The following is a 13641-nucleotide window of genomic DNA, read 5'->3' as shown; positions in this document are numbered from 1 at the left end:
AAAATTTAAGAAAAAATTTCGATTTTCAAGGGGGTATTTATGAGAAAACTGAATAAACCGATCACCTTCAATACCTCGGGGTTATGGCTAGAGTTGAGGGGGGTGTTTCTGTATCTTTCCTTTAAATCATTTGTACTTAAAAACTCCCCCTCATGTGTGACCCCTTTTTTTCTGTTTTAAACTAGCAGGAATATACTGTTTTAATTTGATTAGGGGAGTGATAAATCGACCCCTATGTGTCTATCTCTCTACTTTTTCTCTCTCTAGCCCAGAGGAGAGAGAAAGACTCATGTGGGGTGGGGGGGGGTCGATATAAGATATTTCATATTTGGGGTCGATTTATCACTGCCCTTTGGTTACCTATTCTCTGGTTTGATCTCTGTCCAGGCTTGCGGAATCTGGTAACATTCCTTTGTTACCAGACATTGAACCCTAATCTAATTCAAAGTAACTGTTGTTGTAGCATTCCTTTGTTTGACAGGTTTTTTAAAACTCTATGGAAATGCTATTCCTACTTGGCCCAAGATAATTAACTTTAGTTGATGCAAGTTTGATGACAATTATGTCTTAGAAAACGAAGGTTTGATGGCATCATGAAACAATTTGAAGAGCTTGGATTTTGTCTGCCACCACTGATTTAGACAAGATTAGTGTATTTCTAAGGGTTTTTTGCAAAAGAAGTCTCCCACTTTGCCTTATTTCCAAACGAATGAGAAAGGAACACATTTTATTTCCATGGAAAATTTTTATTGGAATTTTTTCTATTTTCATCATCTCCTGTACGAGGCTTGATGGAGGAAGGGCATGTAGGGCATGCGTTTAAGTACTACAAAAATCAATGCCTCTAGCTCAATGGTCACGCCTCATTCACAAGTATACGTTCCAATGGATCATTTTTCGCCCAGCTGTGTGCATCATTTCAAAACTTTTTATGAAGATATATACTACATGTTTGGTAGAAAAATACTATCCTCACAATAATTCCCTGGGCCCCACATGCGCCGCTTGTATGTAATCCAGCCCATTGATCTAATAGCCATCCACAACTCTTATCTATTGGCACTGGTCCCACCATAATTGGAGAATCCTAGTCCCTATTGGGGTTCGACCAAGATAAGCTAAATCATCGCTTTTGTACACCATCGATCTTACTGATTGAACGTCCGTTCAGGATGGGACTAAAGACCATGTGGGTACCCTCAATGTAGGCCACCATATCAATATTTCAAATTACAAGTGTCCCATGTAGGACCTAAGGTCGACAATTAGTATTGGATTCAGCTGGTAATCACAAACTAAATTCCACTTCTCTGTGCAATTTTTTCTGATCCAAACATGATAGTAACTATTCTGCTTCAAGAGCCTCAATCTCGTATCTAACTTCCTCCAAGTGCTCGTTTATGGTCGTCACCACGTCCTGAACTTTTCTAATGGATTCATTGAGAGCATTCTCGTACTCTGCATTGGCCTCTGCATCCTCTGTTCCCATAGCTTCTGTTATCTCGTGAACATGCATGCACTCGTGCTCGGCTGGCTTCCTAAATCTACAGTTTTCGTGAGTCACAAGTCGCTCCGAGGGGCGGCCTGCCTTCTTCAAAACCTGGATATTGGCAGTCTTGAACATGCAAAAAATGTCAGCAGGCAAAATTATCAGAAGCAATCACAGTATAGAAAGTTGGGGAATAGAAATGGTTAAAATAAATGAAGACCAACGCACAACATTCACTTATCTGATTGAAATATTTTGGAGAAATATAATAACATAAAGAATAGCATCTTACTACTATTGTAATTAGTCGAATCCCCAGAAATATAATAACATAAAGAATAGCATCTTACTACTATTGTAATTAGTCGAATCCCCTACTAAGTAGCGGACATTTTGTTAGCAATAACACGAATATGCTCAATTCAGGGAGACTTGTTCGGGGGTAATTAAAGCAGTCTCTTCCCTGCGAGAATATATTATGGGGTTACTGCCATTTTCCTATTAAATGATTGTTTTAACAGCTATTAAATTTTTATGTTCCTTCTGATAAAATCTATCAAAAAAGTTTCCATTAAAAAAATGTTCCTTCTGATAAAAAAAAGCCATGGATTTTATTTCATTGATTGCAATAGTTAAATCAGTGTCTTATGCGCTAGAAGGGTTTCATTATCCAAGGATGTTTAATGATTTTACACAAAAAAATAAAAGTCCTGCAATCTAAAGCCTTTCATGAAGGAAAATAGTAAAAGAAGGGGAGTGCAAGAAGGCCAAATACCAGATGCAATTTCTGTTTTTCTTGTGCTTGAACAGCCTTTAACAGACCAGCAAGATCATCTCGACAGAAATCTGGGTTCAAAAGTAGAGATTCCATCTCGAGAACCTGCAATAATGCAAGCATTTTAGTTCTATACAATATATGTTATTAAAAGCTACAGACAAAAGAATTTCCGAATGACACAACCTACTTGTCTTGAGCAATCATTGAACTCTACAGTGATCTCACCACAAAGTTGTTGGTAAGCCAAATCCCCTCCGCTCACCATGTATTCAGCAAACCCACTGCCAAAGAAAAAATGATCTGTTCGCTTATGCTTCAGCCTTTTTGTAGTATGACATATTCCAAAACAGATGAACACAGAATTACATTGGGACATGACACCTCAAACTGACGAAAGAAAAACGTTGATTTGAAAGTCAATGAGCCTTTAGGGAGAGTATACGCCTCAAGGAGAGTTAAAATAAGTATGCTAAGGGCATGGTTTAAAATTTAGACCGAAATTTCGGTTACCGGTGGGGACTGAAACTGGAATTTTCCGAAATTCCTTTATTTCAGTCCGAAATTTAGGTAATTTCGGTTTGATGACATTATTTATTTTTTAAAAAAAGTGTTACACAATTTCGGAATTTTGGTCCGAAATTTCGAAATTTGAGTCCGGAATTTGGAACCAAATTACCAAATTTCGGCGAAATCCGAAATTTCGGTTTTTGGTGGGGTCCGAAACGGTTACCGAAACCGAAATTTTAAACCTTGGCTAAGGGATATTTATACAAACCCATGGATAAAATTAAGGAGGCATTACGAGAAAGGGTAAGACGTAAGAAATTTGAAAACATGCCCATTTAAAGGATACTGTTTGTTAAAAAAAAAAACTGAGAAATGGAGGGGGAGGGGTGGCTGGGGGGCTTTAGAGCGCTTTCCATGCAGCGAGTTACCTCCAAAACCCGGCATTATTTCCCAGCCCGCTTTCCAAAAGCAGAGAGATAGGTCATCAAAGGTTTACTAGATACCAGCCCGCTTTCCGAAGGCACACATGGGTCATCAAAGGTTTATTGGATACTATTGGTATCATGTTACATAACTGACACTTGAGACATGACCGACATAAATTTAAGAATACTGAGGTGCATCTGGCAGTGACTTCTATTTGCCCACAATAATTTGCAACCATTGACAAGGTCATTAATATTAAATTAGTTTTAGTGTTAATTAGTTTGCTTTTGCTTTGATTTGATTTTTAAGTGAATAAATGCAATTAGTCATTCAAATTAATGGGCACTCTAAGAATGCATTACCAAGTTAATCTTCATATTGCAGTTGCATGGTGGTCCAATTTGGGAACGATTTCCAAGAGAAGTAAAGCTTTATTGTTCGAATTCTTAGCCCATTTGCAACCATATGTGGAAGAAATTGAGTACTTTCCAGCAAATCCATTCTGTAAGGAATAGACTATAGCATCAAAGATTGATTGGTCTAGCATTTGTTCACTATAGTCAGATACTTAAGGAATATTTTCATAATTAAAAATAAGTTATAGAACTATAGCATTTTCACTATACTTTAGTTACTTTAACTCTTCTATAATTCTTCAATTATACATAATATATCTTCACACTAATTAGAGGTTATATCATATTGTAGCGAAAAAATAGGCATGGCCTAAGAGAAGATCAATCACTATGGATCCCGTCAACGTAGAGAACATAGAGTGGGTAATTAAGAAACTTGTTAGTTGTAATAACCCTAATCTGAAATATCAAGTTTCAACAAACAAATAGACGATTTTTTTTCACAAGTAACTGCCAAAGCGAAACAAGAACAAGCAAACTGTACGTAGAGAATAAGAGGGTTCAAATATATTGCAATGAAATGTAAATAAGGCAGGAATACAGATCCAAAAATAACTTGAAACAGTTCTCCAATAAATAATGCAAAAACAAAAACCTGATACACCCTAAGATCATTTCAAAACTGAAAGAGAAGGTGGGAATCCACACGGGAAATACCAAGGGAACATCCCTTGAAAGAAACCCAGCAAGAGCAAGCATCAATGTTTTATCTCTTGGGCATGGGGGGGAAAGGAAGAAGGAGAAGGGAGCGGTCCTCTCTCATGCTCATTCACAATCTAAAGAAAACCCAATATGTGCACATGCGGGCAAACACCATGGCCCTTTTAAAAGAAAAATGAAATTGGGGCCCACCATACACATAAACCCTATTATTAGTTTAAAACAAAACTACTAAGGTAGCAAGGGAGGCACCCCACCAATATGGCCCACAACTGACCCTACTTCAAAAGGGAAGAATATATTCTTCTCTGTAAGGATAAGCTTGTTTGTCTAGATCCTCCTTATGCGCCGCTACTTCAAACAAACTAGGAAAGATGACTCTTAATGGAATATTGGAACACCAAGCCTCACTCACTCAATAACCCGATTCGATCCCTTGAATAAACCCTGAATCTTGTACCTTGGTTAAATCGATGTTTGATTTGCAATATGTCAGCTCCTCTCCAAATTTCCATAGCCACTTTTCCAGACGCACAAGGTTACCTCTCTGATTCTTCTAATTCCTAAACCAACACCTTGTATAGGCTTGCAAACATCTTCCCACTTAACATATGGAATCCTTTTCTTCTCATATGAGCCCACCGTACCCACCCCCCACCCAAAAAGGAAAAAAACAATGAAATCTTCTCTGAAAGGGCGATACGGAGGCTGGGTTTTAGAAGGAACTTCTTCGACATGGAAACAGATTTTGTGGCAAGGTTTCTTGAGATGATAGAAGGTTGTTACATCAAATTGCCTGTGGTGGACAAGAGTTTATGGATTTGGGATTCTACTAGGGTGTTCTCTATCAAATCTTTCTACCATAAACTCGTGTCGTGTTCTGTGCCTTCCATTGAAGCTAAAGTGTGGAGGATTCAAGCGCCTCCTAGATTTTGTACATTCTGTTGGGCAGCCAGCCGGGGTCATATTAAAACGGCAGATTTCATAAGGAAATGGGGAATGTGGATTTTTTTTTATGACTTAGGGTATCCCCACCCCATTTTAGGGCGGGGCTCCCTATGGATGCATGCAATCACGCGTAAACCACGTGCATCGGGTAACTCCGAGGGGACTTGAACTCGCATCTATGGGGAGCAAACCCACGACGCTAACTGACATGCCAACCCCGTCCGGGTTTGGGATTGTGGATAGTGGACCATTGTTCTCTGTGCGTAGAAGCAGGGGAATCAATTGATCATGACTTCATCAATTGTAAGGTAGCCAAGGAGATATGGAGTGGTATCTTGTCTAGGTTTGGTATAGCCTGTGCCTTTCCATCCAAGCTCTCAGATCTTTTGGAAGGTTGGGCAGTGGTTTCTTGGAAGAAAAAAGGGAAAGTGCCGTGGAATGTTTGTCTCTTAGCTACTTTGTGGGTCCTTTGGAAAGAAAGGAATTCTAGACTCTTTGAAGGAGTGGTAAAATCTCCTCATTTTTTATTTATTAAAGTGATAGCATTGGACTATTGCTTGGGCAAGGACTCTAACTCCTTTTCGATTTGTCTTGGCCTATGACCTATCGGAGGGGTGGAAAGAGGTATGCTAAGTGTAGAAAGAAGACCATTGATAGTTCAGGAATGGAAGGCCCCTCCGATCGGGTTGCTAAAGCTTAATTTTGATGGCTCTAGCATGGGTAATCCTGGCATGGCTGGTATAGGAGGCGTTCTAAGGAATTATAGTGGTGAAGTTCTTTGGGCCTTTTCAGGTCCTGTAGGAATTGCAGATGCTAGTGACACTGAGGTTAGAGCCGTCTATCAAGGAATCAAGTGTTTGAACCATGAGTGGTGGATAAGGTAATAGTGGAGGGCGATTCCAAGAATGTCATCCGATGACTTTGTGGATCTGCGGTTACTCCTTGACGATTTGCTCAATTCTTTGACGAAATTCAGGACCAGGTGGAAGGGTTGCCAATCATCTTTAAACACACAAGAAGATCTGCTAACGGTGAGGCCGAATGGCTGATAGACTTGCCAGAGATGGTGCGAGGAAGTTGGGGTTGGAGATGTTTGATCTCCCCCCCCCCCTTGATTTTTGTCTTATTTTGTTTTTGCTGGCTTATTTTCCTTTTTCTTGTAGCTTCTCCTTGTATTGTTCGGTTGACCACCTCGGTCTTCCGTTTTGAAATTGCAACCATTCAAAAAAAAGAAGGATAAGCTTGTTTGGCCATTCATGAAAGCTACAAATGTTATTGTTGCACCAGAAGAACAATGAAAAGCATGTGGGCGATGATATGGAGGGCATATGAGTTGCTCTAGGTGGAGATGACGAATATGAAGGGAAGGATTATCATGAGTCAAAGTGACTCATTTGTTGTGTTGAGAAATGAGAACATTTGAAAAGCTTGAAAACTCGTAGTTATGTTTTCCATAATTATGCTAGTATATATGTTTGGTTTCATGGTTTGTGAACTTAATAGGGTCATTAAGGGCCAATTTGATGCTAGTTAAATATGGCAGATGGTCTGATTAATTGAGTGGGTGTTCATTTGTTACTTTAGGTTGCTGTAATGATTTTCTTGCAAAAAAGAATCCCATTTATTCATATTATTAGTTTTTTAAGGTTTTTAAAAATTTGTCCCATCACATATCTTCTGAACTAGAATATTGAACGAGCAGAATGCTAATCTAGAAGGAAAACAAATGTTCTAATCTAGAGGGAAAACAAAAACAACAAATGGATCGACACTTCTTAACATTTAATAAACAAATGCACCTTATGAAATCATGTGTGAAAAAAAAAAAACCACCAAAAATTTACAACTACCAAGAATTGCCAAGGTTTAAGAGCTAAGACACAATTACACTGCCTCAAATGCATCTTAATCATAAGCTTCCAATGACTATAACTCATACCCAAAGAGAATTCACAAGGCCATGGCTTTAAATTTCCACCAAAAACCGACACAAACAAACGAAATGTTTTCATTTCCATCCATGCTGAAACACAAACTGAAAATTAAACACACAGCGAAACTAAAACCGTAAGTGAATTGGTAGTATACCATAATGATGTTACATAATTATATTTATATTAATTGTATGTGAAATGCGGTGTATGTATTATGTATAACTATTTATATGAATTACATATGAAATGTGGTATGTACTGAATTATCAGACATGTACGACAATACATGCCGCTAGGTTTTTGATGTTAAACCATTATGGATATTTTTTTTGCTTATGTGATGATTTTTTAGTATCCATTTGTGCTTTTTCTAGCATCTCTTGAACTCTCTTCTTACATGTCCATAATTTGCATATGTTTCCATAAGTTTCCGTAATTTTACAAACTTTTACCAAAATTTTCAACTAAAACCGAAGCATTTACGTTTCCACGCCAACCAAAATTGAAATTGAAATAGAAAACCTTATGCAGGGTACAACAAATGAAGCAACAAGCTAACCAAAGAGGCAGGAATTTCAATTCATGTTAGTGACGTGGTATTATTAAAATTGCAATTCATGACCAAAGAAGCTCTCTACATTGTTTTATCGAAATTATCAAGTTGAGAAGAGCATATGATATGTCTCAGGAAGCAGCCTACAAATTGAAACTACCCCAACATAAATTCATTCCATTTTCCATGTTTGGTTCTTCAAGAAAGTGCTGGTCCAATGATCTTAGTTCAACTGTTGTAGATCTTTATTTTTGTGTTGAAAACATGGGTGAAAAGCCATTTATAAAACAACTATGAAACATGAATCTATGTTTACAATAGTCTGAAATTATATGACTATATTTATCGGTATGCAGGAATTTTTGGGTGGCATAAACTTTGAGGTTTCAATTAATTCTTTTTGACGAGTTTTGATTTTCAATTTTTGTGAAATTGGTTCATAGAAAAATTTCAGTTTTTATAATTCTCCCTTTTCCTAGCATTTCATGAAGTATTACAATTTATGGTCGTTGACTGATATCTGGAATATAACATTTCCATTTTAGTGAAGATTTTGGCTTCTGGTCACATGTACTGATAATTCATGCGATGTGTGCTCTTGGAATTTTTATTGTAAATTCTCAAAATTTTCTCCAATCTTGGTTCTTTCTGAAAATCGTCATTTGGCCTCCATGTCAATTGATCACAAATTCCAATATCAACCTTGAAGGCCACGTTACTCTCGAGCCAATTGTCATATTAGAGCAAGGCTACACAAATTTCAAATCATGACATCACCAAAGCAACACAGATTTCAAATCATGACATCACCAAAGCACTAGTGTAATGGGATGGAATGGCATATGAGGAATAGAGGTGCATCTTGGGTCGGGCTAAATCCGAACCCGACAGGTTCAACCCGATTTTGGATCGGGTTGGGTCGGCATTTCCACAGGTTGGGTTGGGAAAAGCCAACCTGATTTAATTCCAGGTTTGGTTAGGATTCAGGCCTTGGCAACACGACCCGAACCAGACCTCCGTCCTCTAATTTTATCTCTATTTTCTTTGAGTTATTGCATTTTTTTTTTGGCCCTAGGTGAACCCGAACCCAACCCGACAACCTGACCTGATTTCGGGTTAGATGGGTTGGGTTAGGGTTGAGAGATTTAGAAGCGGGTTGGGTTACGGTTGACCATCCCCAACACGAGGCTCAGGTTGGGTTGGGTTGGGTTGGGTTAGGGTTGAGGGAATTACATCTTGGGTTGGGTTAGCATTGAGGGAATTACATCTCGGGTTGGGTTAGGGTTGGCCTCAACCCGATCCAACCCGACCCGAGTTGCACCCCTAATGAGGAAGCCACTTGGTAATTGGTACCCAGTGTATAAAGTATAAACATCACCAGAAGTTTCATCAAGCCTGAGGTCAATGCTCCTTTAAGAGTGGGTTGCATGTTAAGAGTCATTAGGGGTGTCTATTTTCTTCTTTTGGTATAATCTAGCCATTCCATTTTTCTGTTCTTGGGGTAAAGGGTTATGTTTTAAAATCCAGGAAATCTGTTATGGTCCTAAGTGGGGGCCTGCCTAGGTATGAGACTAGGTAGGACTCAGCCTAGCATGTGACAGGTTTAAAGGGCCTAGCTTAGTATGTTCCATCAGCTCTGCGGCTTTTGGTGTGTTGGTTAAGTAACAATTGGTATCAAAGCAAATACCATGTCACGTGTTTGAGTCACGTAAGTGACAACCTATGGAGAAAGGGCTACCTAGTAAAAAGGCCAGAGGGAAGGCCGTCAAGAGTGAAGTAACCACAGGGTAGGCCGCCGAGGAAGGGGCGACAAGTGGAAAGGGCTACCAAGAAAAAAAAAAGGTCAAAGTGAAAGCCGCCATAGAGTAAGCCATTGAGGACAGCAAATGCGGACGCGTGGTGGAATGTTATGGTCCTAACTCCTAAGTGAGGGCCCGCATAGGTATGGGACTAGGTGACCCTAGCCTAACGCGTTCTATCGGCACTAGGGCTTTAGGCGTATTGGTTAGGCACCTAACAAAATTGGACTGTTTTTGGGTTTAGTTTAGAGGATGCCTACTCAAAGAGTCGATTTATCAGCTGAGAGTTCGTTCCAATTAATACAGTTCTTTCTCTAAATAAAATTCTTATTTTTCTTTAGTGTACCTTCTCTTATATTTCCCATCGACATCATTAAAAGGACATACTCATAAATTTATCTGAATTCAAAAATAAAAAAGGTGAAGAGAAAAACCCTTCTCCAAAACAACAAATTCCTTCTCAATACCAAACACTCGATTACGAAAACAAAACAAAACAAAACATTCAAGTATCTTAAACATTAAGAAAAACCCAACACCAGAATCCTTAAACATTCGCTTCAATACAAGAAAAACAGAATCAAGTCTACACAAACTACGAGTCAGAGAATGAAAAAAAGAAAACGAGGAAAACGATATTCTAGGGTTTTCTTTTACCTCCTTAGCTTTGCATAAGCCTCTGCTCTTCGCTGCTGAATTGCGAGGAAATTACGAAGCAAATCAACGAGTCTGCTCGATCTCGTACAACTTTCCTCGCTTTCGATCGCCATTGCTTCTACTTCTTTCCCCAAAACTTCCATTTTTCTCCTCTCTATTTTCTTCTTCTGTTTGGTTTGCCCTTCGCGTCAGAAAATTAGAGGAAAAAGTCGAAATTCGAAACTATACACCCATAGTAAATCGCACGCAACATAAATACGTGACTTTATAGATCAAATGATCGGGACCGTCCATGATGTTAACTTGGTGGTTCATGGTACTAAGTCGCACCGACTGATCTCGTATTATCGTCCCATGGCCCACCATACTTATGGTGACGTCTCATCAACTCATTGGGGATCACAAATACAGGCACTCTCTTCATTGGTCCGCCCCCCTCTAGTGTAAAAGAGGGTTGGTAAATACCTTAGAGGGGATGTTCCATGTAAAAACATAGTGTTACTTTTGCTGTAGTAGCAGGAATACCCTGACTAAATCTCCCTAAATTGGGTTGGAATTTTTTTTTATAGTCACCGCTAAGGCCATGTTTGTTTTGATTGCAGGTCCAAAACTGATTATGGGAAGTGATAAATCCGCCCCTTTTGATTACTTGGGACACCCAGCAGCAATGTATCAATGACTGCAGAGGGGCTGATGTACTTCACGCCAGAAGCATTCAATGTGGCTGATTGTCACGCACACTAGTCCTGGCTGTTCCTAGTAATCAAAAGGGGCGATATATCACCTCCCCTATTTATTAGATACAAAATTATATATAATTTTGAGTCAAATAATAAGTTTTGAACTGACGAACCAAATAAAAGTTTTGGACTCACATCAATGCTCAAAATCTAAAATGAACTGGGCCTAGACGCAATTTTGAGTTCAATAATCATTTACGGAATCAATTCTCAAAATCCAAAGTGAATGGGCCTTTAGTTTAAGGCCCTTATTGTTTTGGATTTTGAGAACAGATTGTGAGTCCCAAACTGATTATTGGACAAAATTAACAGTAAATTTGAGTCCAATAATCAAAGGTTTCTGAGGTATCGCGCAACCTGAGCAGCCATCTAAATACACCATCTCCCATAGTTGTTTGACTCATCCAACCCATTCATTCTGTAGGTTATAGGTAGGATTATGGTTAGGATTGTAGGTTATGGTTAGGGTTATCATTTGTGGAGGTTTTGAAATTGATGGCTAGAAATTAGGCTCTTAAAGATCGAATGGTTAAGATTTTGGTATGGAGATGGTTTCTTAGGAACACCCTATCTATGTGAGGTCTTATAGAATGAATGGGTTGGATGAGTCAAACTACATGGAGATAGTGTATTTATGGTGGCTTGCTCATGCTGCGCGATATATATCTATATACTATATAACAGAAGAGAAAATGAGAGAATTATTTGAATATCTCCCAAAATTCTAATAGAATTACCAATTCAACCCACATATTTTCAATCTTACCGGTCCTTTATGCTTTTTAACAAAGACACCCATTAAAGCCACATAATTTCAATCCTACCCCCCTCATTTATGCTTTTTTAATAAAAAAAGTGGACAAAGTCAACATAGTTAAGTTTTTTCTTTGCAAAATTACGGATTAGATACATATGTTACATAATATTACGGATTTTTATGAACATATTACATAATACTACAGATTCAGGACGTCATTCAAAATATTGACGAATTCCGGCACCTCTATAGATTGGAGGGCTAGGATCAGCCTATGGAAATGATTTTACGGGCACAACAGATTTCTGTTGTGTTCCATCACATGGACAGTTTGTATCAACCTATGATGTGGTCTGTACAATTCTTTGTCGGCCAGTGCATCACACGGGATTTTTTTACTAGTATGTATGTATATATATATATGAGAGAACATTTCCTACACACTTGTGTAGGTAAGTTACCTACACACTAGCTTAAAATACAGTGGGGGCCCACATTGTTTGGGTGATCCAAACCATTCATTTGAATGATCCTCACATAGATAGGGTGTCCACAAAAAATCAGATCCATAGGATCATCCTAACCATTCAAACTATGGAGGCAAAAAATGGACTAATTTGTGAAGGTTTATACACGTCCATTTTACCTCCACAAATCGTAGGGTTGGGATGATCCTATGGATCTGATTTTTTGTGGACACCCTATCTATGTGAGGACCATTCAAATGAATTGTTTGGATCACCCAAACAATATGGGCCCCCACTGTATTTTAAGCTAGTGTGTAAGTAACTTACCTACACAAGTGTGTAGGAAATGTTCTCTCTCTCTCTCTCTCTCTCTCTCTCTATATATATATATATATATATATATATATATATATATATATATATATATATATATATATATATGAGGAAAGTGAAGCTACACCGCCGGCTTAAAATACAATGGGCCCACATTGTTTTGATGATCCAAAGAATTCATTTGATTGGCCCTCACATAGATAGGGTGTCCACCAAAAATCAGCTCCATAGGATCATCCCAACCTTACGATTTGTGGAGGCAAAAATGAACGTGTAAAAACCTTCACAAATTTGTCCATTTTTGCCTCCACAGTTTGAAGGGTTGGGACGATCCTATGGAGCTGATTTTTTGTGGACACCCTATCTATGTGAGGGCCAATCAAATGAATGGTTTGGATCACCAAAACAATGTGGGCCCATTGTATTTTAACCCGGCGGTGTAGCTTCACTTTCCTCATATATAGTGTGGGGGGGTTGTGCAAAACCTTAACCTTCGGGCTGGAGGCTCAGTCGGGAGCTCTATTCCAGCTTACCTATCAAAAAGGGAAGTGATATCAGCACAACCATGTTTTTTTAGTTGCACCAGTGCCTCTTGTCTTTTAGTATTTGAAGAGCTGTAGAAAGGTCATCACAGTTCCCATAAAGCTCTAACAAGCCATTTAGAAAAGAAAAGATAAGCTAGATAAGACCGTGCAGTTATTGAAACATGGCTGTGCTGATATCATCTACAAAAACAAAAGAAAGACAAAAGGAAACATTTCTGTTGATTTGACCCTGTTTAGATTGCAGGAATTTTACATAGCAGGACCTCAATTTATAATAATATCCTTCTAAATTAATCACAACCATATTATTTCCTTCTAAATCATTGAAAGAAAAAAAATTACAAAGAAAAACATTTACATATTTACATCAGAAATGTTTTTCTAGGATAAACCGTTGATTTTTATAGTCATATATCCAACGCACACGCACAAGATCTTTGTTTGCAATGGGACCGGGTCACGTAGGTTGTTGTCTCACGAAGATCTACCAGTGGACCTGCTATCTCGTCCCAAATTTCATCATTACACTAAATAGGGCATATGGATCCCACCTTTGATTGATCTGAACAGTCCATAGTATCAACTTTATGGTCCAGATCAATCAAAGGTAGGACCCACTATCTCTCAGTATG

At 38.5% G+C, this 13641-nt stretch overlaps 1 protein-coding gene across 1 annotated transcript; it reads right to left on the bottom strand.

Moving 5' to 3' along the window:
* Positions 1-910: 910 nt before the first annotated feature.
* Positions 911-10387, bottom strand: LOC143881020 (DNA repair REX1-B protein). Its single transcript, XM_077384009.1, has 4 exons — positions 10168-10387; positions 2455-2548; positions 2265-2369; positions 911-1615 (listed from the first exon to the last, which is right to left on the bottom strand). Exons 1-4 carry the CDS (start codon positions 10308-10310, stop codon positions 1346-1348), a joined length of 612 nt encoding a protein of 203 aa, XP_077240124.1. The 5' UTR covers positions 10311-10387; the 3' UTR covers positions 911-1345.
* Positions 10388-13641: the final 3254 nt, after the last annotated feature.

The sequence above is a fragment of the Tasmannia lanceolata genome, unplaced genomic scaffold (genome assembly GCF_043159265.1).
Source record: "Tasmannia lanceolata isolate RefF3 unplaced genomic scaffold, GAP_Taslan_0.1 ptg000007l, whole genome shotgun sequence".
NCBI lineage: Eukaryota > Viridiplantae > Streptophyta > Magnoliopsida > Canellales > Winteraceae > Tasmannia > Tasmannia lanceolata.
The sequence above is the reverse complement of the archived record's forward strand: the minus strand, read 5'-3'. Positions and strand labels throughout refer to the sequence as shown.